This window comes from Haliotis rufescens, unplaced genomic scaffold, assembly GCF_023055435.1.
Source record: "Haliotis rufescens isolate VD_foot unplaced genomic scaffold, xgHalRufe1.0.p SCAF_1, whole genome shotgun sequence".
Lineage (NCBI taxonomy): Eukaryota > Metazoa > Mollusca > Gastropoda > Lepetellida > Haliotidae > Haliotis > Haliotis rufescens.
The window spans coordinates 68,773,846-68,798,452 of NW_025963779.1; the positions used below are offsets into that span (position 1 = coordinate 68,773,846).

The 24,607-nt window shown below is 40.9% G+C and overlaps 1 protein-coding gene across 2 annotated transcripts in view; it reads left to right on the forward strand.

The window, feature by feature from the left end:
• Positions 1-24,607, forward strand: part of LOC124134078 — a 72,506-nt gene that overhangs the window by 17,940 nt on the left and 29,959 nt on the right. Inside the window, exons 1-8 of one of the 2 annotated variants that reach the window (XM_046498718.2) lie at positions 1,458-1,551; positions 13,163-13,395; positions 14,770-14,835; positions 15,963-16,187; positions 17,290-17,404; positions 23,183-23,333; positions 23,619-23,739; positions 24,178-24,385. In XM_046498718.2, the coding sequence (XP_046354674.2) occupies positions 13,276-13,395; positions 14,770-14,835; positions 15,963-16,187; positions 17,290-17,404; positions 23,183-23,333; positions 23,619-23,739; positions 24,178-24,385 (1,006 nt within the window). In that variant the 5' untranslated portion in view covers positions 1,458-1,551; positions 13,163-13,275. Of the gene's footprint in view, positions 1-1,457; positions 1,552-13,162; positions 13,396-14,769; positions 14,836-15,962; positions 16,188-17,289; positions 17,405-23,182; positions 23,334-23,618; positions 23,740-24,177; positions 24,386-24,607 lie in introns of those variants that run through there. The other variant, XM_048400064.1, reaches the window with a different exon arrangement.

The following is a 24,607-nucleotide window of genomic DNA, read 5'->3' on the forward strand; positions in this document are numbered from 1 at the left end:
GAATATTGCTAAAGTGCGGCGTTAAACAACACACAAACAAACAAAGAATGAGGGTGCCATCGGTGGGGCTGGATGCGCTTACCTTTTCGCGCACACCCTGTACCATTGCTATTTGATATTGGTCCAAACACACAGTTTCTCGTGTTTATTTATATCAAAAAATAATCAGAGCTGCTTCATTCAAACAACTCGCAAATGTCTTGCCAACTACTGAAAATGAAATATATGCTAGGAAATCTATTTTGTGTGGATGGTACTTTTTTTCATAATTATTGTCCCGCGTTCGTGCCTTCGTTCGTTTACTCATGTTCTATTTATTTAGCTTGAAGCGACACGATGTCACTGAGTGAGTGAGTGAGTGAGTGAGTGAGTTTCACACTCTGTGACACCCTGTCGTATTACTTCGGGTGACTTCAGGAATGGTCTTTCCACACTATACTCATGTCGGGAATAGAACCCGGTTCGGCGTAACGAACCAACTGCCCCTTAAAGAAATTTATATTTAGAGGATATTTGAGGTTAATGGAGTATGTCTTCTTACCAATAAATTATATGTGCAGTATATCACAATGACTTATCTAGTTCTGCGATATTTACAGTGTGTAAAAAAGAATTTTTGAAAATTGTTTACGAGTATTTGTTTAGTTTGATACATTGGCCTTAAAGAAAAAACGTAAGCATCCACAATATAATCTGTGTCACATGAACCTGTAATAAGAACATACACGTGTGACACACTGTGACAGTGATAACACCCGGCGTCATGGGGCAATCTCCAATTTATTATGATAAAATGTTAATCACATTTCAAATTTCCGAAAACAAGCAAACGAGCAAATGCACACACAAGCTCTAGTTTAACTCATTGTTCCATAAAGGTTCTTTAGCAGAAGGTTTTTACCAGATTGTTTCATGCATTCGGAACACACCAGGGACGAGGAATACCATTATCTCGTATTTTCAAACATCATTGTTCTATATTATTATTGGACACAGGGTCTATCACCCGTCGTGCCTACCTCCGCGCGTTGGTTTGCTTGTTATTAAACGCAGCAATATTCTTGAGCGGTCATCTGTAAAAAGTCGAGTCTGGACCAGACAAACCAGTGAGCAGCAGTCACGTCGTCGGGGTGGGTTAACGCTCAATTAATGACGCCCCCGAACCCAACATCCGACAATTTAGTCGCTTATTACTACAAGCAATAGAGTACCCTCGGGGTAACTGCGGTCGATGAAGACCACTGTGTACTAATGCATACCGTCGTTCAATATCCGTAAACTCAACCCAAGGCCAACTGGCCTCGTTCATATAAACACAGAGTGTCTTGTAAATAACAATATTTCCTTCATCAAAGAATCAGAGTGTGAGGTAGTCGTTTTGAGCCGGTCCAGCCATATTGCTTAATGATAGGTGGAGCAGTACAAGAAGACTGCACTCCTTGTTTGTGTTGACATCACATCCTGGTAGCACTCATACCGCACTGTGAAAAACTTGATCGTTGATATTTATGTATGTTGTGTGGGGACTTGAACAGACTTACTCATTACAAGGTAAGTTTTATTGTCTAAGATCAAAATTCAATGTTGGAAATTCAGAGTTATTATCATGAGACGATGTTGTGTAAGTGTTACGGTTTTGTAAGGACAGTGTAAAGACAGTGTAGGGATAGTGTCAAGGCAGTGTAAAGACAGAGTAGGGATAGTGTCAAGGCAGTGTAAAGACAGAGTAGGGATAGTGTCAAGGCAGTGTAAAGACAGAGTAGGGATAGTGTCAAGGCAGTGTAAAGACAGAGTAGGGATAGTGTCAAGGCAGTGTAAAGACAGTGTAGGGATAGTGTCAAGGCAGTGTAAAGACAGAGTAGGGATAGTGTCAAGGCAGTGTAAAGACAGAGTAGGGATAGTGTCAAGGCAGTGTAAAGACAGAGTAGGGATAGTGTCAAGGCAGTGTAAAGACAGAATAGGGATAGTGTCAAGGCAGTGTAAAGACAGAATAGGGATAGTGTCAAGGCAGTGTAAAGACAGAGTAGGGATAGTGTCAAGGCAGTGTAAAGACAGAGTAGGGATAGTGTCATGGCAGTGTAAAGACAGAGTAGGGATAGTGTCAAGGCAGTGTAAAGACAGAGTAGGGATAGTGTCAAGGCAGTGTAAAGACAGAGTAGGGATAGTGTCAAGGCAGTGTAAAGACAGAGTAGGGATAGTGTCAAGGCAGTGTAAAGACAGAGTAGGGATAGTGTCAAGGCAGTGTAAAGACAGAGTAGGGATAGTGTCAAGGCAGTGTAAAGACAGAGTAGGGATAGTGTCAAGGCAGTGTAAAGACAGAATAGGGATAGTGTCAAGGCAGTGTAAAGACAGAGTAGGGATAGTGTCAAGGCAGTGTAAAGATAGTGTAAAGATAGTGTCAAGGCAGTGTAAAGATATTGTGAAGACAGAGTAAAGATAGGGTACCAATATTCTAAAGTTAGTGTAACAATATTCTAAAGATAGTGTACAGACAGTGAAAAAACAATGTAAAAACAGTGTACGGGCGGTGTAAAGACACTGCACAGACATTGTAACGACAGAGTGAACTTTGAACACATCACAATGTAAATTTTATTGTTACGATAGTGTTAAGACAATTAAAAGACAGTGTAAAGACAATGTAAAGACAGTGTACAGACAGAGTCAAGACAGTGTAAAGACAGAGTAAAAACAGTTTACAGACAGTGTGAGGACAGAGTAAAGACAGTGTGAAGGCAGAGTCAAGACAGTGTGAAGACAGAGTAAAGAGGGTGTGAAGACAGAGTAAAGATAGTGTACAGACATTGTAATGGCAGAGTGAACTTTGAACAGAGCTACACATCACAATGTAAATTTTATTGCTACGATAGTGTTGAGACAATTAAAAGACAATGTAAAGACAGTGTGAAGACAGTGTGAAGACAGAGTCAAGACAGTGTAAAGACAGAGTAAAAACAGTTTACAGACAGTGTGAAGACAGTGTGAAGACAGAGTAAAGACAGTGTGAAGGCAGAGTCAAGACAGTGTGAAGACAGAGTAAAGACAGTGTGAAGACAGAGTAAAGATAGTGTACAGACATTGTAATGGCAGAGTGAACTTTGAACAGAGCTACACATCACAATGTAAATTTTATTGCTACGATAGTGTTAAGACAATTAAAAGACAGTGTAAAGACACTGTAAAGACAGTATGAAGACAGTGTGAAGACAGAGTCAAGACAATGTAAAGACATTGTAAAGACAGTGTGAAGACAGTGTAAAGACATTGTAAAGACAGTGTGAAGACAGAGTCAAGACAATGTAAAGACATTGTAAAGACAGTGTAAAGACATTGTAAAGACAGTGTAAAGACATTGTAAAGACATTGTAAAGACAGTGTGAAGACAGTGTGAAGACAGAGTCAAGACAATGTAAAGACATTGTAAAGACAGTGTAAAGACAGTGTAAAGACAATGTAAAGACATTGTAAAGACAGTGTACTACCAGTCAAAAGACACAGTCCATGTATACTTTAACGTTAAACAGCTCATGCACATTATAACAAAATGTAATCGTTCATTATAATGACAAAATGTTGTGCAACATTGCACAGTGTTAACACAATTGTCAATACATCAATTTAATTCTGAAATCAGTTTGTATTGTCCTCCCCACTTCGAAACTTCGAATATCCGAGTATGACAAATTGCCATAGGACTGTTGCGAGGAGGTTTTCCCTGATAAACTACAGATTGTATCTGCAGCGGCCCCTTTACATGTAACGTGTGTGAGATTTATTGTGGGCCCCCTCAGCTTTAACGATTCCTTGTACGTCAACGGTCACTTGAACGTGAGTACTATAGCAAACATATCACGGTTTTATTACCCGTACCATCATTGCACTCACTAAAAAATGTATTATCGTCTCACAAACATTTTGGTTAGGTAGACATATTGTACCACAGTAAAAGAAATGATATCAAAATGGCCGCTGCTGGTCACGAAACCAACCTGCCTGTCTTGCACGGCAAATTAACACTCACGTGAGGCACGCCGAAGCCAGTTGTATGTTTATAAAGTTTGCATGGAAAATGCGCACGATCTGAAATCTGTAAAGAGTAAGGCCCGTCACAGAGACCAGTGTATGTCGTCAGAGCGACCAGTATGTGTCGTCATAGCGACAAGTGTATGTCGTCAGAGCGACCAGTATGTGTCGTCACAGCGACCAGTGTATGTCGTCAGAGCGACCAGTATGTGTCGTCATAGCGACAAGTGTATGTCGTCAGAGCGACCAGTATGTGTCGTCATAGCGACAAGTGTATGTCGTCAGAGCGACCAGTATGTGTCGTCATAGCGACCAGTGTATGTCGTCAGAGCAAGCAGTGTATGTTGTAATGGCAACAATATTTATGTAATTATTAGCTCCTGAAAACGCACGTAAATTAACTACCGGACGAAATTGTGTACTAGACGCCCGCTGTATAATGGAAGGGCTTACTTGTTTTCAGAAGAGTGAGTGAGTGAATATGGTTTTACGCCGCTTTTAGCAATATTCCAGCAATATCACGGCGGGGGGACATCAGAAATGAGCTTCACACATTCTACCCATGTCGGGAATCGAACCCGGGTCTTCGGCGTGACGAGCGAACGCTTTCACCACTAGGCTACCCGACCGCCCCTGTTTGTTGTATGGATTTGAATCATATATGTATAAATGTGGCAGTAAAAACCCCACATCAACACATTAATGTCAAATCTTGCCTCCGATTAACATATTTTGTCCATTGCATCTGATTTATCTACACCCCTGGAATGTGTCCCAGGTATGTTAATCGTACGAGTCGACTAAATACGTTCAGAATGGGGTCAGACAAGGTGCCTTTGTTGATTGGGTGTCACAGTGCTGTGACGGCATAGGACGTTGTTCATAATATCAGCCACTTGTTTGTCTGGCAGAGATTTGATTATTTACATTCCCCGTTATATATTGAAATATTGCTAAAAGACGACAAACAAACGAAATAATTACCTTGGGGTCTTTAATTGGCATTAAGTAGTTTAGAAACAGTTTATTAAAAACCTTTATTGTTTGTAGCATCTGGCGATCATGCTAAGCGCGTTATAGCGACGATACCCATTCTATAATCATAAGACACACACACACACACACACACACACACACACACAGCACCGATCAGCACAGATAACATGCGCATTATGGCCCATCTGGGTCCCGCCGTTTCACAAAGCCATCGTAACGCAACGACTGTCGTAAGTCGGGTTTAACGCCGTTTTGAACAGTATTCAAGTCATCACGGCGTGTGAGCGTGATGTGGGAAGAAAGCCCAAAGTGATGCAGGTCTTAGACGTTTACCAACTTGGTGAAACCAAGGAAACATAATCGTTGCAACCGTTAAAATGTTGGAGTTACGATAGTCGTAGCGTCGTATCATAACAGAAACAAATTATTTTATTTAATAACATACAAACAATGTTTCAAAGATTGATAGTGAGCTGTTGTCAGCGTGACTGTTTACAATTGAGATAAAAAAAATAGTGGATTCTCTTATCTGGGGTGGACGCAGTAACATAAGCTTTGCATGATCGTGGTAGATGATCACAACGCTTAACCAGGCATACTGTAACACACACCGCTCCCTGTCAGATACCCGTGTGTCAGTACCGCTTCGGTTCGTCTGAGTGCTCACTACCCATTCCCAAATCCTGCCGGGTCTGTCGTTCACAGCGGGACTTAATGAGATCCCTTGGGCTGGGGAAACCCTGACATTATAAGCACGGAAAGTGTGGGCGTTTACAGACTCTAATACTGAATTACTCAGGAAAGGCCGGAGCCTCTCACATTTCAACCACGTTAATCTGAACGCTACCTTAGCTAATTAACAAATAATAGGTACGTAGTTGTAACCTTTAATTATGAACAGATATTCCCCAAAGCCATACTAGTCGGATGGCAGGTTTCCATTCTAACGAGTTTTTCTTTACTGCAAACCAAACACACACACACACACACACCCTCTCTCTCTCTCTCTCTCTCTCTCTCTCTCTCTCTCTCTCTCTCTCTCTCTCTCTCTCTCTCTCTCTCTCTGTGTTCTTTAAATCGCACATATCAACTGAAGTTTGTCAATTCGCATTTCAACTTAACGTTCTATGTTTTAAATGTATACAGATGATTGATGACGTCATGAGAAACATTCCATGGTATTTTCTTTGACTTATAACAGACTGCAAATACCTAATACAAATAGGTGTCGTGTTCAAAGTTCCAAGTTTATAGCACAACATTACACATGGTCTCATGTCCGGTATAGTCACGACATTCTTTTCTTCTGACCTAACATAATTCCCCCCTTCCCTTCACAACATGGGCTTGATATCTCTCCAATCCTTTATTGACAAACAGTCACTGTTACTACTTGGACAACTAGGCCGGTCCAGTAACAGCTATGTTTTAAAAAAGGTAAATATTGCTCGCCTTGGGCAGTTTGATACGAAATAGCGTTGGATAACTTCAGAAAACGATGTGCTTTGTTACCTTTGTCTCTATGCAGAAATAGAAGATTATCTTATTAAATGTAGCTTCCCAAGTAAAAAGGCATGGTCTGATATTGTCAAGGAAAGGATTATTTTTGCAGACCAGGAAGCTGTATGCTCTAAGCTGCTATCTAGACTTAACTTAAATAGATATGTTTCGCTACGTAATGATAAAAAACCCAGACTCTGCCTGCTTGCACTTGAACATCCTGAACAGTTACCAAACCTGTCTCATCTTGTACGGCTGGGATGCCTAAATATAGAATCTAGAGAATGTCGATGTAGAATTGTAGCTCATGATATTATTAAGCATGTCTTCTTGTATTGTGAGTTGAATATGAATGACAGAAATGAACTATTTGAAATCATTTGTGATGTGATAGATGTCTCTACATTTGCCAGACTATGTAGTGAGGACGATGATATAATCCTGTCTGTACTATTTGGCGGTATCCCTGAGTGTGTTAGCTCTTTATCTCAATGTCTATGGGGTGACCTTATGGTTATTGTGTCAAGATACTGTAGGAAATTGCTGTATCTGTTACAAAACAGTTATAAGAATGCTTGATTGTCATGCATTTTGTAGTTATCATTTCTCATAATATCGTTAAATTGTACTACTGTGCAGCTCTGTAATTATACATAATATCATATATGATATGTATCTTCAATATCTGGAGGAAGTAAAGAATATCTATCTATCAACTGAAGTTTGTCAATTTGCATTTCAACTTAACGTTCTAAGTTTTAAATGTATACAGATGATTGGTGACGTCATGAGAAACATTCCATGGTATTTTCTTTGACTTATAACAGACTGCAAATACCTAATACAAATAGGTGTCATGTTCCAAGTTCCAAGTTTATAGCACAACATTACACATGGTCTCATGTCCGGTATAGTCACACATTCTTTTCTTCTGACCTAACATATTCCTCCCTTCACGACCTATCGTCTAATCATGACACGGATGTGGGTCTTACCACGCACCTCGAAACCCTTATCAAGCTGATCGTGAGCTGTAACGCCATCACATTAACTCTATACTTTCCAGGAAGTAGATGATAGTGATCTATAATATGTTATCAGTGTGTAATAGATGAATGTGCGGTCGATGTTGAAATAGATGGAGGGTTTATTTTTCAATTATTCACTTATTTTAGACCGGGTGCGTTTGATTTTTTCTCTCCCAATATTTAAAGATACGTTATGTTTTACATGTTTATCTGCGAATGTTGTTTCAGGTGAGGTGAAAATGGGATTTACGTCTTGTTCAAAATTATTGCACTTTTACAGCGACGTGCATGCACGGGTGTGTGTATGGCTCCTTTAACTAGTCCGGACTAATGTCGATTTTATAGTCACTGACACTGAGATACCATGTCGCAGTTTAACATGAATACCCAGTTCAGACTGATTGACTCCGAGCCGACCAGTCCTTGTTTTAGCTTCTCCATGCCGAACGCCAGGCAGGGTAACAACAAGTGCCATCTTTTAACGTCTTTTGGTATGACGCGGCCGGGAATCGAACTCCCGACCTTCCGCTCTCCGGGCGGACGCTCTACCACTAGATGGAGGCGGTCTGTTTGATTTGTATGTCCTACCTAGACAGCATACAAAGTGATGGATGGTGTGGAAAGCTGAATGGAAGGATGAAATGTTGGAAGTGGCATTGACGTTGTTAGATGCTGATTCAAGTGATCAAATGAGAGTCGGTTATTCTTTCCATTTACATACTTTACCCTCACAGACATCAGTAAAACATACAACATTTCTGTAGCCGTCCGTCGCTTCAGTCTTGTTCACACGGTACAAAATATAGCGTACAATGAGGTAATGCATCTTATATACTGCCGGGCAAAAGAAACGCCACCAAACAATTTCCTGGTCTAAAACAAAACAGACACAAAATTTAGTAACAGTTGATGATTTATTATAAAAAAAACCAATTATCCAAACACGGTATTTGAAAATGACAAGATAAAAAACCATGTACTTCAAGTTCTGCAGACACGTTTATCATGCTGGGTGCACTGTCCAGTATTCGATCACATCCGCAGAATCGACGTCGATCTCGTTTAAAGTCCCGTGCTACACACATGATTCAGTACCGGATGTGATTCCCCCCAGCAACGATGCGGGCCCTAACACGACGTTGTACTGAGTACACGAGTCTCCTGGCACCCTGATTAGGGATCCTACACCATTCTTCCTGCAGGGCAATTGCAGGCTGCTGCTGATGTTTCCGACTCCTGCGCGTCCAGGTTGGTCCCAGATGTCTGTGGGCGACAGGTCTTGTGATCTGGCTGGCCACTGTTATGCGGTCACGTTGTTGGCGTACTGAAAGACGCTTGTGACTAGAGGTGGCGTTGCCCTGCTGAAACAGCGTCCGTGGATGTCGTTGCAGGAAATGCAGTACCACAGGCAGCAAAACCTCATCAATGGGGCGGTCGGGTAGCCTAGTGGTTAAAGCGTTCGCTCGTCACGCCGAAGACCCGGGTTCGATTCCCGACATGGGTACAATGTGTGAAGCTCATTTCTGGTGTCCCCCGCCGTGATATCGCTGGAATATTGCTAAAAGCGGCGTAAAACCATAATCACTCACTCACTCATCAATGTGACGACGTGCAGTGAGATTTCCGTCAAAGATGACCAGATCAGTCTTCTGGTCCCCGCAGATGCCACCCCAGACCCCAGTGAATGTTGTTTCAGGTGAGGTGAAAATGGGATTTACGTCTTGTTCAAAATCATTGCACTTTTACAGCGACGTGCATGCACGGGTGTGTGTATGGCTCCTTTAACTAGTCCGGACTAATGTCGATTTTATAGTCATTGACACTGAGATACCATGTCGCATTTTAACATAATTACCCAGTTCAGACCGACTGACTCAGACCATGCCACTATCACCTCCATAAGGCTCCGATTCTTGGACACCAACAACGTGCCGTCAGTTCACCACGTCGTCGTAGATTCGAACCCGCCCATCAGACTTGAAGAGCTGGCACCTACTCTCGTCGCTGAAGAGCACTCTTCGCCAATTTCTCTGCTGCCACTGCTGTACAGTCCTAGCCCATCTCAGTCTGTGACGCCGGTGTAGAAACATTAACGTCGTGCCCTTGAAAGGTCGATAGGCACGGAGACCATATAGGCGGAGTCGTGTAGCAACGGTCCTTTTGCTGACTAGATGGCCAAGGCTGTTGGCGGATGATGACGTCACAGTTAGGTATCTGGATACTAGGTGAAACACCGGTAAACACCGGTCTTCTTGTGGGGTCGTGACCTTGGGTCTTCCACTCCTCGGCCTGTCTGCAGTTCTGTCAGTTTGTGACGTGTGACAAGTCTGGCGATGGTGCACTTGAAGCAGCCCATGATCCTGGCAACGTGCTCCTGCGTCGCTCCCATTTGCAACATACCGATGGCTCTGTCCCTCTGCTCTGCGGTTAGTCGAGGCATGTTCGTTGTTTTAAATGGTTTTATGTGATGAGAGAGTACAACATTTTTTGGTTTAATTTTGTTAATTTGAATTAACACCACATTCGGCTTTGGAAGAGAGGCCGGTCACATGACCGCGAAACTGACGTTCATAAGCGTATGAACGACACAATTTGTCGTTCCTGCGTGTTTCACAAGACTGTCTTCTTGAAATCAAGTAAACACTGACGGACTACTTCCACCTTCCTGGGGAAACGTCTGGGAATTCCCTTGTACGATTGCATATACAAGTGTTCTTTCTGATCATTTAGACCCTTTAATCTTGAACTCAACGTTTCAGTGTACATTGAGAAACGTCAGAGAGTTTGATTGCATGATCGTTCACGAATATCCTCGCTACGACCCATCCTAGTGAACAAAACGAAGAAATGCACATCCACCGACGTGAATTCACCATAGTATCTATTTGACACATCTTTATAATCACCTTTCAATGAACCTTCCAACTGATCAATGATGACAAACACATGTAACAGGTTCAAGAACAACTTCAGAAATATCTCCCGTCACGTTTATCGTGGTCAAATGTAGCCGACGTTATATTTGGGATAACACTTTCTTAGTAAAGTACAGATTCTAGTTCTTTTTTAGGTTGAGTCCCGTCCGGGATTCGAACCAACACTTGCCAGAGTGAGGCATCTAATCGCCAGCACGCAAAGTCAGCGATCTAACCCACTCAGCCACCGAGGCTTCCACAAAAATGAAAGTCCGACAACTGGTAGTCTAGATCGCGTACTTTGAGTACCCCTCTGACAAGTGTAAATTGGCACGGCTCCCATGGCCAAAAGCTATGAATACACAATGCCATTTAGAAACATCGGTTACATTTGACCACTTTCTAAATGGTATTGTGTATTCATAGCTTTCGGCGACAAGGGGCCTCACTCTGGCAAGTGTGGGTGCGAATCCCGGACGGGACTCAACCCAAAAAAGAACGAGAATCTGTACTTTACTAAGAAAGTGTTATCCCAAATATAACATCGGTTACGTTTATCTTGTCGGCTATTTAGATGTCTTGCAGTTGATGTAAATGTATTACGACGCGCTGTCATTGTGACTGACTTACTGACATAGTTCTTAAAACACCTATCACCCACTGATTATATTATTTGAACACATTTGTTGCAAACAAATTATACCAAAGGTTCCTGTGAAGTAAGTTAAGCATACTACGCTCACGTCACTTTTCTGATTGGTGAACTATTTTATTCCTCGATACAGCTAGTTGTTGTATGGCTGTCAGTGTAAACATGAAGTCACGCGTATAGATCTAGCGCTACATCCCTCGAGGTATAAAATAGTGATATGAAAAATAAGAAGAAATTACTTTCACTTCGTATGAGTTCATTGGCGTATGAACCTTCATAGAGTTAGCGCAAGCTCAGACGTTCATACAGTTTGGCACTAACTCTATGAAGGTTCATACTCCAATGAACTCACAGAAAGTTGAAAGTCAATTCCTAAATACTTGAATCACAGATATGTTAATAGATTTGAGACCTCTGAGTCGACTGAATGAGGAGTGGAAATGACCGGTCGTACTCTGGTAAGGAACACAGACGGACTGGGTCGTTCCTCACACAACCATCCACTCGCCTCAGTTATTAACAAGCGGAGGTGGCATAGCTGAATGCGGCATTCAACAACACTACCACTCACTTACACGCCACACCCAGAAATTAAAATAGAGCAATTACAAAAGCTACAATGAAGTATATTTTGAGTGTCAATAGAGTTAGAATGACTGCACACCAAGATGGCAAAATGAAATGTTCTGTCACGCTAAAGTAAGCCCCGAACAAGTTTGCGACAGACTTCGACCGTCCACATATCGCTTGCGTGTGATTGGCGGCTTCCGAGAATTTTAATGCGGTAGTTAACTTATAGGATAGGTCGCCTTTGATAGCCGCTCGAGACAGCAATGTAAAGTGTGGATTGTACTCGTGTATGTACCTCTCGTACGTCTACGTCCCGTCAAGCGCGACATGAAGAATTGTAAAGCTGCTAAACTGAATGTTACTATGTGCTAATGGAGAACACTTATGCTTACAGGTGGCACATTTGAACAGTATGTTACGTGTGTATCTGAAGCCAGGCATGATAGATCAAGATAGGGTCAGCTGAACGATTGATATATTTTTGCAGATGCTATTTACTTAAGTTTTATCTTGCCTGTAATTAAACAACGAAAAAGCGGAATGTTGGCAGACCGGTGTGTACGAACAGACGCATGAATACAACCTGTTTTTATCTTTTGATATGGAATATAAGTTTATAATTGCTGATAAATAATTTACGCATGTGACATGATTAGCTCCGTTTGGAGATGTATGGTTCACGCACGTGAGGTTCAGGGTAGTGTAGCATTCGTACGAGGCAAATTTTTTGTTGAAAAAAATTGATTTGGCAGTAGAAAGTTAAACTATATAGTCCACAACAGATTGGTGTGAAACCGCCCACCAAATGTACTGGCCACATACCCATTGGAGGATGGAGCTTCCCTAGACTTACGTCAAGTCCGTGACGGTGGCTTTACGCTGCTTATACTATTGTTTTAGCAATAAGAAGACAGGGTACACCAGAAATGGTCTTCATACATTGTATCCATGTGAACGCCTTAACAACTTGGGCCACCACGGTGCCTCTAACGTCAAGTGGATTTACTTCTATGAAACGCTAAGGAAATCAAAGCCTATATCAAATGAATAGCATTGTATGAACATAGCCATCACTCATTACCGTCTCACTGAAGTAGTCGGGCGAGTCCTCCATACAAGATACGGTATGGTTGACACTGTGCATGCACGCTACCAATGAAACTAGTCCAGCTGATAACACGCTCAACGTCCCAGTACAACCTACAATCCTACGTCACAATGTCATAAAGGCCTAAGTGACGTCAGTTAGAAAAAAAGTGCCAAGCCTTGAAATTTATTCCCGTATGTCCATGCCTGCTGACGGCGTATTTCCCCGCCCCCTCGTGTGACAGTGCTGAATGCTGACAGTGGTGCGGGTCCTGTGATAAGTCAGGGATATATCTGACAGTGATATATCACACACACCTTGAGTTAAGAATAGACCAACGGAAACACCCGGACAATCTTTTGCAAATGAGCTGTGCTATATTTTTCCTCAGGCCAAGTTTGCTCTTCATTTCGACCTGTGTGGTTGTGATGACACATTGTGGGACTGAGGATATATTCCAAAACATGTGACAGCAAAAACTGGAACGTCTGGATACATGAAGTAATGCAAGAACAGGACTACTCGCAGATAGCAGAACAACATGATGCTGCCGATTTCGAATGTTTGGACACCGAAATCCTCCTGGAATGGCTGACTCAAAGATATAAGCTTAAACGCCCATATGTAAGTGGAATTTGGTTTTGTTTGGTAGCACGTTCGAAAAAAATGTTCAAAGAGTACGTGTTATAGAAAATTTAGGATTTAACATTGGAGCCTTCTGAATCTAAATACAAAGTACACACAGTTTATGGATAACAAATGTATTTCAGTCCTGCTTGATAACGGTATAAGGATCTATACCGAAACGTCGCCTTTACAGTTATTAAAGTTATCCTTAAATTGGGTCTAATTTGCCATAGCTTGTAAGTATTGCCTATCAAACAATGAATCTGAACAGTTTGTTGTAAGTTAAACATGTCAAGGAACAAATTACCCTACTAACAAGTAATTTAGTGTTATATCGCAGCGATATGTGGTTAAGATTTACCAGAAGGAAATAACGTTATCCAATGCCAACTTGAAAATAAATCAGATACATTAAAAAAATCCCACCCTACAAGCAACCCTCTCTATGTTACTGTAAAACGCATGTAGAAGAGTAGGTGGAAATATTTCGACTTTAGATATGGGATAATTTATGAACACCGGCAAACAGTTAACATTGGTTGTGAATTATTACTCAGGTGAAATGCTGTGACAAAGGCCCCTTCCATTAGCTGCGGTACAGTGAAGTCTTTTGAGCAGAGGTGTTGTGGTAGCCTAGTGGTTAAAGCGTTCGCTCGTCGCGCCGAAGACCCGGGTTCGAATCCCCTCACGGCTACATTTTGTGAAGACCATTTCTGGTGTCCCCCGCCGTGATATTGCTGGAATATTTCTAAAAGCATAACACTTTAACACTCAAGCAGAATGTATAATCATGCTTCTGGAATTATCCCTTTCACATCGTACAGGGTTCTATCTTGTCAAATTCTAATGTCCTGAACACCACATTAATGTTAAACGTGATAGCTGTTCTTATTTCAGTAGTTTGTATCTTGAATACCGATTACGTCCAGTACTGCATAATCCCCCACATCCCACCCCCACCCAAACCCCCACCCCCCACTTCCAGACAAGCATACCTATTTACTCTGTGTACCACTTGTTTATGTTATCTATTACATAAATGTCATAGAAGGTTACACGTATTGGACAAGCAAACCACTTAACATGACTTAAATAAAACTCAATGTTATTACCTCAAGTATTTACAAATGTTACATTACTTCTTTGTAATACTCTACAGTGAAAGTCGAAATATTATGGACCTTCGGAAATATCTCGAATTAAACAAAATTCGAGACAAGCGGATATCTATATTAGATAGCATAGATAGGGTTCGTCTTAAACGATATTTCGAGTTACTGGAGTTTTAGTTTCATCGTAGTTAAAAGGTAACGAACAATTAACATGCTATTGGAATTCGAATTTTATATTTTGTCCATTTCATCCCAACAGGGCTACATCGGGGACTCGCTCGTCGCTGTAAATCCTTGTCAACGACTGGCCATCTACAGTCAAGAGGTGTGTCATATATCTGCACTACAATATGTTTCGAAGTGCTTAAGCATGTAATAGTTGTATTGGATACGTCCGTAATATTCAACATCAATTACAATTGTCAATATCAGATCGTTCGGATTACGATTCAACATTCCTACAGCTGAATCAAGATTTTGATGTATCGTGGTCTGACCCATAAGTGTTTGCAGCACGAGTGAGTGAGTGAGTTAATATTTAACGTCACATCGGCAGTATTGCACCCATATCGTGACGATTTTGCAGCACGAGGAACATTGTAACATTATAGTTTAATATTCAGCTTCGTTTTTTGAAGCGTTACGAACGTTTTGGGAATAGGACCAATTATATACTAACTGTCGGAACGTATGACTCTCTTTGCTATCACAAAAATTGTCATGAATTAATTTTCTTGCATAAAGGCATGCAATCCTCGAGAAGTCTGTCACAAAACGTATTCAGCTGATCTTCCTTTGTGGAAATGTTGCCACGTGGTGGGGTATTATGATCCGGGCACTGAGTGTTGTGTACGACGCTGTGTTCAGGTGGATGTCACCGTGTTTCTTACCCTGATTGTAAATCAGTGATACTTTTCTTTACGCACGGATAATCCCTGCCTGGTGACATACAGAATTGTATCTTAAGAACCCGCTCATCTAATTGGCTTCAACACATTCGCCATGGTTTTGGGCATGCATAACGGATGTCATATGTATTGTGTATATTTAAAAAGTGTCTATCCGCTTCTCTCCTGTTTTGCTCTCTCATAGAAATAATTGTTCACATTAGTTGTTCATGAATATGTTCTATGGAGGTGAACATGATCGTAAATGCTAACTGCTATTCGGCATAGCTACTGTTCCTGTAGCCCGACCTAGTTTTTCACCGTTAATTTCATATATTATCAATAAATTTTTAAAAAAAGAAATCTTAACACCGATGTCATTATCTCAAACCCTTAATTTAATTGACGAGAACGAGAGTGAACAGTTGCAAACTACTGCATTGTATCATAATCCGAAAAGGAATATCGAAATTGATAAACATCACATCTCATCTTTTGTGTGATGATTTCCCAAAACATGCAATCAATTTGTTCAACTGACAAACTCAAGTCTTCCCGCTCCTAGGATAATGAGAAGTACACCAACCTCCGGGTGCGCAGCAAGCAGCCCCCACACATCTTTTGGGTGGCTGACCACGTGTACCAGTCGATGGTGGAAAGTCAAGATGACCAGTGCGTGGTTGTGTCCGGGGACTCGGGGGCCGGCAAGACAGAGTCCACCAAATACATCCTCAGCCATCTGGTCAGACGGGAGAGCACCAAGTCAGATCTTGTGGAAAGACTAGAACGGGTAATCGTCGATCTATATTGTTGTTGTTGTTGTTCTTATCATTATTTATTTATTTTTATTATGATTATGATTATTATGATTATGATTATGATTATGATTATGATTATTATTATTATTATTATTATTATCACGCCCCATTATATTATCATTATATTACCAGAATCAAATCATCCTATAGTTATGATCCTTAGTCTGTCTGGCCTTGTCCGTTCTCGATGGTTTCAACGAAGTGACACGCGTTTGTAACTTGTGACACTTGGATTTTCTTCCCCGCGATGATGACAGGCAGTCTGTAATATAACTGACATACTCTACAAGGCGGCGCTAAACCAAACTCACCAACTTACGACATCATATTTCTCCTCGTGTTGATTCCGAGGAAGAAGGTATCCTCGTAATTCGTGTTTGTCGTAAAACCCAGCTTCGCTAAAGTTCGGGTTGTTATACACAAAGATAGACTGTCGGGCAAAAGAAAGCGTATGTTGGATGGCAGTTAAAAATGAAAGAAAGTAGAAATGGTTATTTGATAGCGCTGTATTTGAAATGGGTATCATGTGTTTTGAACCTGCACTGTTTTTGCGACTGTTTTGGGGCTAGTAAAGTTTTGATAAAGTTTGTAACTTTTTGGTCAAATCCATTTTTCAAGTGCATACTTTCTTTTTCTCAGTGGTATATTTTACCGTTATGCATCAGCGTCCCCGAAGGTGTTGATCAATACGCCTGCTGTTAAGCATCGATTTCTCTAGTACATATTCCCCTATTCCAAGCCGCCGACCTATTCCAACCCGCCGTGACATTACTGTAATTTCGCTGGTTGAGACGCATAAAACAACACCTACTAAATGTTGTTCCTTTGAACCTATACTTAAACAGTTGGTGAGAGCAACGGTTATAAAACCTAATGCCACAGATGCTCCGCGATAAGCCAAATATTCTTAAAACAAAAGCGTGACATACTTCATCGATATTTAACCTTTATAATTAGCAATATTTAATGTACAGCACAGCGAATCGCGGCGCCTTAGACGACTGAGCCACCCGTGCACCAATATGTACATGTAGAAATATCGTGACACACAACTGATAATCATTCTGATTTTAGGTCAACCCTCTTCTGGAACTTTTCGGAAACGCAGCAACTGTACTGAATTCAAACTCAAGCCGTTTTGGAAAGCTTGTTGAGCTGGAATATGAGTCGACGGGCTGTCTATGTGCCGGTGAGTACCAGGTTGGGGGTCATGACAATATTACCCCGCAGTGTGAGAGCTAACATTGTCCTAATGCTTCCACATATTTATGGCCGACATTAGTTTGTATATGTCAATTTGGCATGACAGCCAAGCATTTCAGTGACAGTACATACGAGTCTTATCTCAATGGCAAATAGTTATGGCGACACCGAGCAGGTCATACTGCGGGAAAATCTATGTAGTAAATATTATGTACATGATTATCACCACTGAACACACACTTAATGGAATAACAAGATATCCGATAGGTTTAAATCGATCGCACCGCAATCTATAGATTGGTTCCCGGTTGTCTATAAAATCTCAGCACGCTCGGCCATAGAACCGTGATCAGTTTTCTCAACAAATACGTTCAACTTGCCGGTTCACCCAATCTTTGATTGAGCTGTGACATTTGATGTGTCTTTTATACATAAAGTATAAGAAAGATCACGCGTCGGGGGTCGAGAAAAACATCTGACTTTCTGGTTGGGTCTTGAAATTGGTTTTAGTTACGCTATTGTGCATCTATCAACAGCAATTGTGTAACATTTACGATTACAAAATATTTCGTGAGAAGATTCCTATTTCTACACATTGGCACTCTGAAGGCAGAGTTGACTTATGGATTCCGCTGCATTATTCTTCGAATGCAACGTTTAGGTACACATGTACTCTGTCTTCATTTCTACGACAGATTCTAAAAGGCGAGTTGTATTCTTCCAACTACTACCACCCCAACAACGAAACACCGTACAAAATAACCAGTATCTGATATAAATATTTTAGATGTACTATTTTAAAGCGCTACTTCTACTATTGTTTTACCGTTACAATTTCGTTATGCGGTTGGAATGCATTTTGTCAATTTATATTTTCTAATAATTGGACAATTTTGGCTCCATGTATTAATGTCACGCCAAGGTTAGACATGTTTGAAACGATATGTGAACGCTATCGAACAGAAATATAGTTAATAGCTGATTGATTTTCCTCTCTAAATCTCTCTGACCCGCCAATATACCCCCCACCCCCCACCGATTTGATCGTGGGCGTAGGGGGTGGGATTGTAGCAAACCCTTCACTTACATCGTTTGTCTCTCATTGCAAATTTGTTTCCAGGCAGCTATCTATTTTCTTTTGAAGATTTGGTTGACGAATTAAGATTCCGCGCTCTTTGTTTGGACACTGTGATGTATATGGCAATTTATAAAAAAAATTATAAAAAGTAAATGTCTTGCTTAACAACGGTATAAGGATCTATACCTAAACGTCGCCTTTACATTAATAAAAGAAGTTGCTTATCAAACAATTTCAAATTATATTTGTCTTCATGCGATTTATAGGTTTATTTCTTGTTTGTTACCTGAAGTCTTTATTGCTAAGTGTTTATTACGTACTGTTAACCTTGGCAGCCCGGAAACTATATAATCCAGACCAACTTGATGGCAAACTGAATTTTCTACATAAACCTCAGATTTTAACTGCCACTGGTTAAACGATTTTCCGCTATTTTTATTTGTTTCTTTGAGCGTGCAGAGAATAACAGTATTGTGAATATGTATGATCATGTCATTTGACGAAAATAATAGTCGATAAACTGCAAAATATAATCTCACGTGGGGTTGTATTCCTGTGCCATTTTCTAAAGTCAACATGTAACAGCTGAATCCGTACAGCAGTATATCGTTATAATTATAACGATAACATTAAGACACATTATATTCCTATCGACACAATGGTCTAATATTACTACTCCGATTGTCTCGAAATTCAGATACGTCGATGTGTTTATGATATTCCTGAGAATTTCGAGTTAGTGATAAATATTCAAGTATGTAAACAAATCCTACAAGGTTAAATCATCCAGTGTAGGATGTTGGATTGCCACTCGGTGTATTTTGTAAGAAAGCATTGAACTTAACCCTAACATCGGCATGACGTTATGGGACGTAACACACCCCATCTGTGTCTTTCTGGTACGTGATACGCTCCCATTGTGTCAGCCACCTGCGGATGATACAGATTTGAATGTCAAATTGAAATTACACTCCACCGTGTATGTTTTCTCAAAAGCACAACAAGTAAAAGTTATGCATATAGGTGTCTCAGGTTAGTATGTCAGCGACTGGTTGGTATGTATTCCTGTTGATTTTGTCAGCCAGTACAAATGCTTCATGAGTCCACCAAAATCAAAACCCCTATGTAAGCAGCCAGGGCCTAGTCGTAAGTATATGATAGGATAAGAATACACGCCACGCGGGACATGTACGTTTTGACGGGTGGGTGCGTATACCTCGTAGCACGCTGTTTGGGACATTTATCACTGTAAAATGCCATGTAATTTGAGTATAGCATGAGTGAGTGAGTATGGTTTTACGCCGCTTTTAGCAATATTTCAGTAATATATGGACGGCGGACACCCGAAATGGGCTTCACACATTGTACCCATGTTGGGACATCAGATAACACAAGATAACTTTGATCCAGAGTGTCAACGTAGCGCAAACAAATTTTGTGACATACCTACCTATTGCTTGTTTACCTTGACTTACAAACTGGAGGTGCAGAGGACCCCAATTATTAACCTCAAGGGTCCTTGCAGAAAATATGGGGGCAATTGGGATACGATGACATGCATCAACCATGTCAGCGAGTCTGACCGCCCGATCCCTTTAGTCGCCTCTTACGGCAAGCATAGTCACCTTTTACGGCAAGCACGGGTTGCTGAAGACCTATCCTACCCCGGATCTTTACGTGTCACCTACCTATTGATGCAAGCACCTCTACTGTCATAAAAGCGCACATGTGTAACGCCGAAGGTACCTTCACAATCAGGAATGAGAATATGACACATTTCAGTTTAAATATTTATGTGATATAAAAGTGGAAAACCAACATATTGTTAAAACAAAACTAGTAATAATTGTTTTCATAACAATGACTTTCTGAAATATGTTATTGTTTTCAGGGAATAAGGGATATTAAGGTTGACACGATCATAGTGGTATATTTCATAATAGATAATAAATTATTAACATTTTTCATAATTTATATTTTCAAAGTAATGGTAACATTGTTGTAATATTTATTTTATAATGAACAAGATCAGTGGAGACATGCAGATATTGTTATAATTGAAACCACAACGTTGTGAATGCTTTTAGTTACTCAACCATGGACCATACTTCTCTATGAGAGTTACCTCCCTTATACTAATATGTTTCCCAGGACTGTAGCCTGACACGTCAATTATTCACGCTGTCCAAAAGTGCTAATATCTCGCTACACGGAAACTGGGTCAACGTTTCCCGTATATCGACATGTTGTAGGCCTGTCCCCGACCCTCTCGACACGCTGGCCTCGTTACATGGAAATAGATCAACGTTTCCCGCATAGCGATATGCTGTAGGCCTACATTGTGCCCATCTCCACACCTCTATACCGGCAGACCCGCTGCACGGACATGGATCAACGTCCACCCTAGCGAAATGCTGTATGGGGAACTTGGTCGGATGGAGCTAGACTAGTACGCTGCCCTTCGCCTACTAGCGGCTGCAGGCGAGGGGCGCAAGCGCCATAGGGCAGGCAAACGAGTATAGGACAGAGCGAGACTGCCTCTGATAACTGTGCCCGACTTCACCAAACGTGTTTAGGATGCCTCTCGTAACACAATAGCACGCATGTGGATCCGAATTCATTCCATCGGTCGTCAAACCGACAGTCCTGTCATTAACATAATTTTCTCCACGACTTTGCCCCTCACTCACAATGGAATCAATTTCGGCGAATAATTAATATTGGATGTTCTCTGGCGTTGACGTTGGATATCAAGATTGATTCAAGTATCAACTTTGTCTGTAAACTCAAATGCCATTCATAGATCAATCTAGTGGTTAATGTTCACCAGTGTTTCATTTTCACACGTGCTGTAATTACAACGCTAGATCTAGACTGGACCGGGGATCCAGGTTGTAGAGAATTGTCTCCATTTGAATTATTAGAGTGCAAGTGCTGTCAGTTTGCTGTCAATACACCTGTAGCGTGATAAACGAAACTAAAAGAAATAGGTTATACGAACGGGGTTAGATGTAATGTATGTTAGTGGGGATCTGATATGTGGGTTGCATGCGTCAATGGGTACGGAGACTCCACAAAAGAATGTACATATTTATAAGTTGGCTGGTGTGAAGTGTAAAAATAGGTTCTGCCTTTGTGAAATCGTCAATGGTTCAATTCACCCAGAACGTCGAATGCAACGTTTATGTACACATGTACTCTGTCTTCATTTCTACGACAGATTCTAAAAGGCGAGTTGTATTCTTCCAACTACTACCACCCCAACAACGAAACACCGTACAAAATAACCAGTATCTGATATAAATATTTTAGATGTACTATTTTAAAGCGCTACTTCTACTATTTTACTACCGTTACAATTTCGTTATGCGGTTGGAATGCATTTTGTCAATTTATATTTTCTAATAATTGGACAATTTTGGCTCCATGTATTAATGTCACGCCAAGGTTAGACATGTTTGAAACGATATGTGAACGCTATCGAACAGAAATATAGTTAATAGCTGATTGATTTTCCTCTCTAAATCTCTCTGACCCGCCAATATACCCCCCACCCCCCACCGATTTGATCGTGGGCGTAGGGGGTGGGATTGTAGCAAACCCTTCACTTACATCGTTTGTCTCTCATTGCAAATTTGTTTCCAGGCAGCTATCTATTTTCTTTTGGTTGTAGAGAATTGTCTCCATTTGAATTATTAGAGTGCAAGTGCTGTCAGTTTGCTGTCAATACACCTGTAGCGTGATAAACGAAACTAAAAGAAATAGGTTATACGAACGGGGTTAGATGTAATGTATGTTAGTGGGGATCTGATATGTGGGTGCATGCGTCAATGGGTACGGAGACTCCACAAAAGAATTACATATTTATAAGCTGGCTGGTGTGAAGTGTAAAAATAGGTTCTGCCTTTGTGAAATCGTCAATGGTTCAATTCACCCAGAACTAGGCAATCAAGTACAGATAAACAAATATTTTATGAACAGTCGTCGGATTTAATGGAAACTGTCTCCTTTCCCTTGAGGGAATACAATTACTCTCTCAACTTTAGAAATATTCCTAAACTGATATGTTGAATGCGTGTTGTTACGTGGTTTAGTGTTTGCTGGTGGGGGAGGTAGTGGTGGGGGGTGATGGGCGGAGAATTGAAATAAATTTGTTCATCCATAAATTCTTATCCTTACTTAGATTGTGATATAGTTGAGACTTCTGTCATAGTTGTGTTTATGTTATCAAAAGCCTGCAGTATTCAGTGTTCAGCCTAGTAACATTTTGATGACCCTTGTAATGTTGGTGTTAAATTCATTTTTGAAATGCATGCATTCATTTGCCCAGCAGTTTATATTACCTTCTCGTGGGCGGTCGGGTAGCCTAGTGGTTAAAGCGTTCGCTCGTCACGCCGAAGACCCGGGTTCGATTCCCGACATGGGTACAATGTGTGAAGCCCATTTCTGGTGTCCCCCGCCGTGATATTGCTGGAATATTGCTAAAAGCGGCGTAAAACTATATTCACTCACTCACTCACTATATTACCTTCTCGTAAAATGAACCATGAGGGTGTAATAAACCACATATATTTTTATATAAAGAGGTTCAGAAACGACGATCAAAGAAATCCTTTAAAATTGCATAGGAGTTATTTCGAAGATTTAATGTGCATGACCTGTCCAAGTGCCGTTTCTATTCTACAGCTAAAATAGAATGTTTCATCCTTGAAAAATTTCGAGTAACAAGTCGCAACCGTCATGAAAAGAACTTCCACGCCTTCTATGCCGTGTTCGCCGGGATGCCAGTACACAGGCTCGACGCCCTCAATCTGGAGGCCAACGCTGCCTTCTACAGGTGAATAATGTCAAGTCGCAACAAAACACTGATATTAGTCATGTAAACCAAAGAGGCTGAAACTGACACATGTACCCACCGCATAATGCCTGTAGTTTAGGCGGATCTGAATGTTTTTGCAACGAGTAATGAACTTGTACTTTCTTATATTTGTGTCATTTATACACGTGCGTTTATACTTTACCGTAGTTGATCATGAGAACGCAAACTTATCTATTTGCCTCAGTTAGTGTATTGAAAATATTTTCGTTCTTTTAAAAAAAATGTAAAATTGAAAAAAACCAGGATACTCCGGTCGGAAGATGGTTCCAATGACGTGTTTAACAGTGTGGAGGAGCAGAAAAAATACAAGCAATACTTCATTGAGCTTGAAGCCATGTTGCGAGATGTCGGCTTCACAAAAGAGGTAAACTGAATTCTCAATTATTAATCTTCTGTTAGAAATAATAATTTCCACGCTCCACGGTTTCATCAAATGTTCTAACCGATTATTTGAATCTTTTTTCGATTTAGAAATAATTATGAAAAGGAAAGAGTACAGCGTAACCTCCTTATATCTGGATAGAGCCGTTCCATGAAATTAACCGTCCGGATTAACACGTCTTGATTAACGAGTCACGAGTACGGCGTAATGTACTTTTAATTGTTTCTACAAGTTACATGCAGGGATCGTTTTGAAGTGATCGCAGAGAAAAGGGTCCGTTTTAACGGGTTTTAACTGATCACACTAAAGCCGCCATTTACTTGGATGTCGGAGAGTGTTCATTATTTAAGAAATACCGTTACTTATATTCTTTGTCATGTACCGGAAGCGGAGACTAAAATTGACATGTCCATGGTTCAGGAAGTGGACCAGCTGTACAAGGTGGTGGCCGCCATCTTGCTGATTGCCAACATCGAGTTCGACCCGGATGAGGATGGCAATGGTCACGCCGTCATCTCGGAGTTTTCAGAGGACAGTCTGACCAAAGCGTCAGATCTTCTCGGCCTGAGCGGGGAGGAACATGACGATTTCCACGAAGCCCTCACTTGTGTGAAGAGCAGAGCTGGAGGTGAGAGAGGTCGCCGACACAGAATCTGTTTGACGTTGTAGGTCTTCCGTGTTCTGTCTTCAGTTGCTCAGCAAATCTCGAGCATCTTGTGTCACCAATACGTTACGTGATTTGATCATATTGAATCATACTTTTTATTAATAGATAGTTTTTACGAATAATTTCCATTTAAGACCAACTTTTAAACTTGATAATGAATCTTGGTTGTCAGCACCGTGCGAA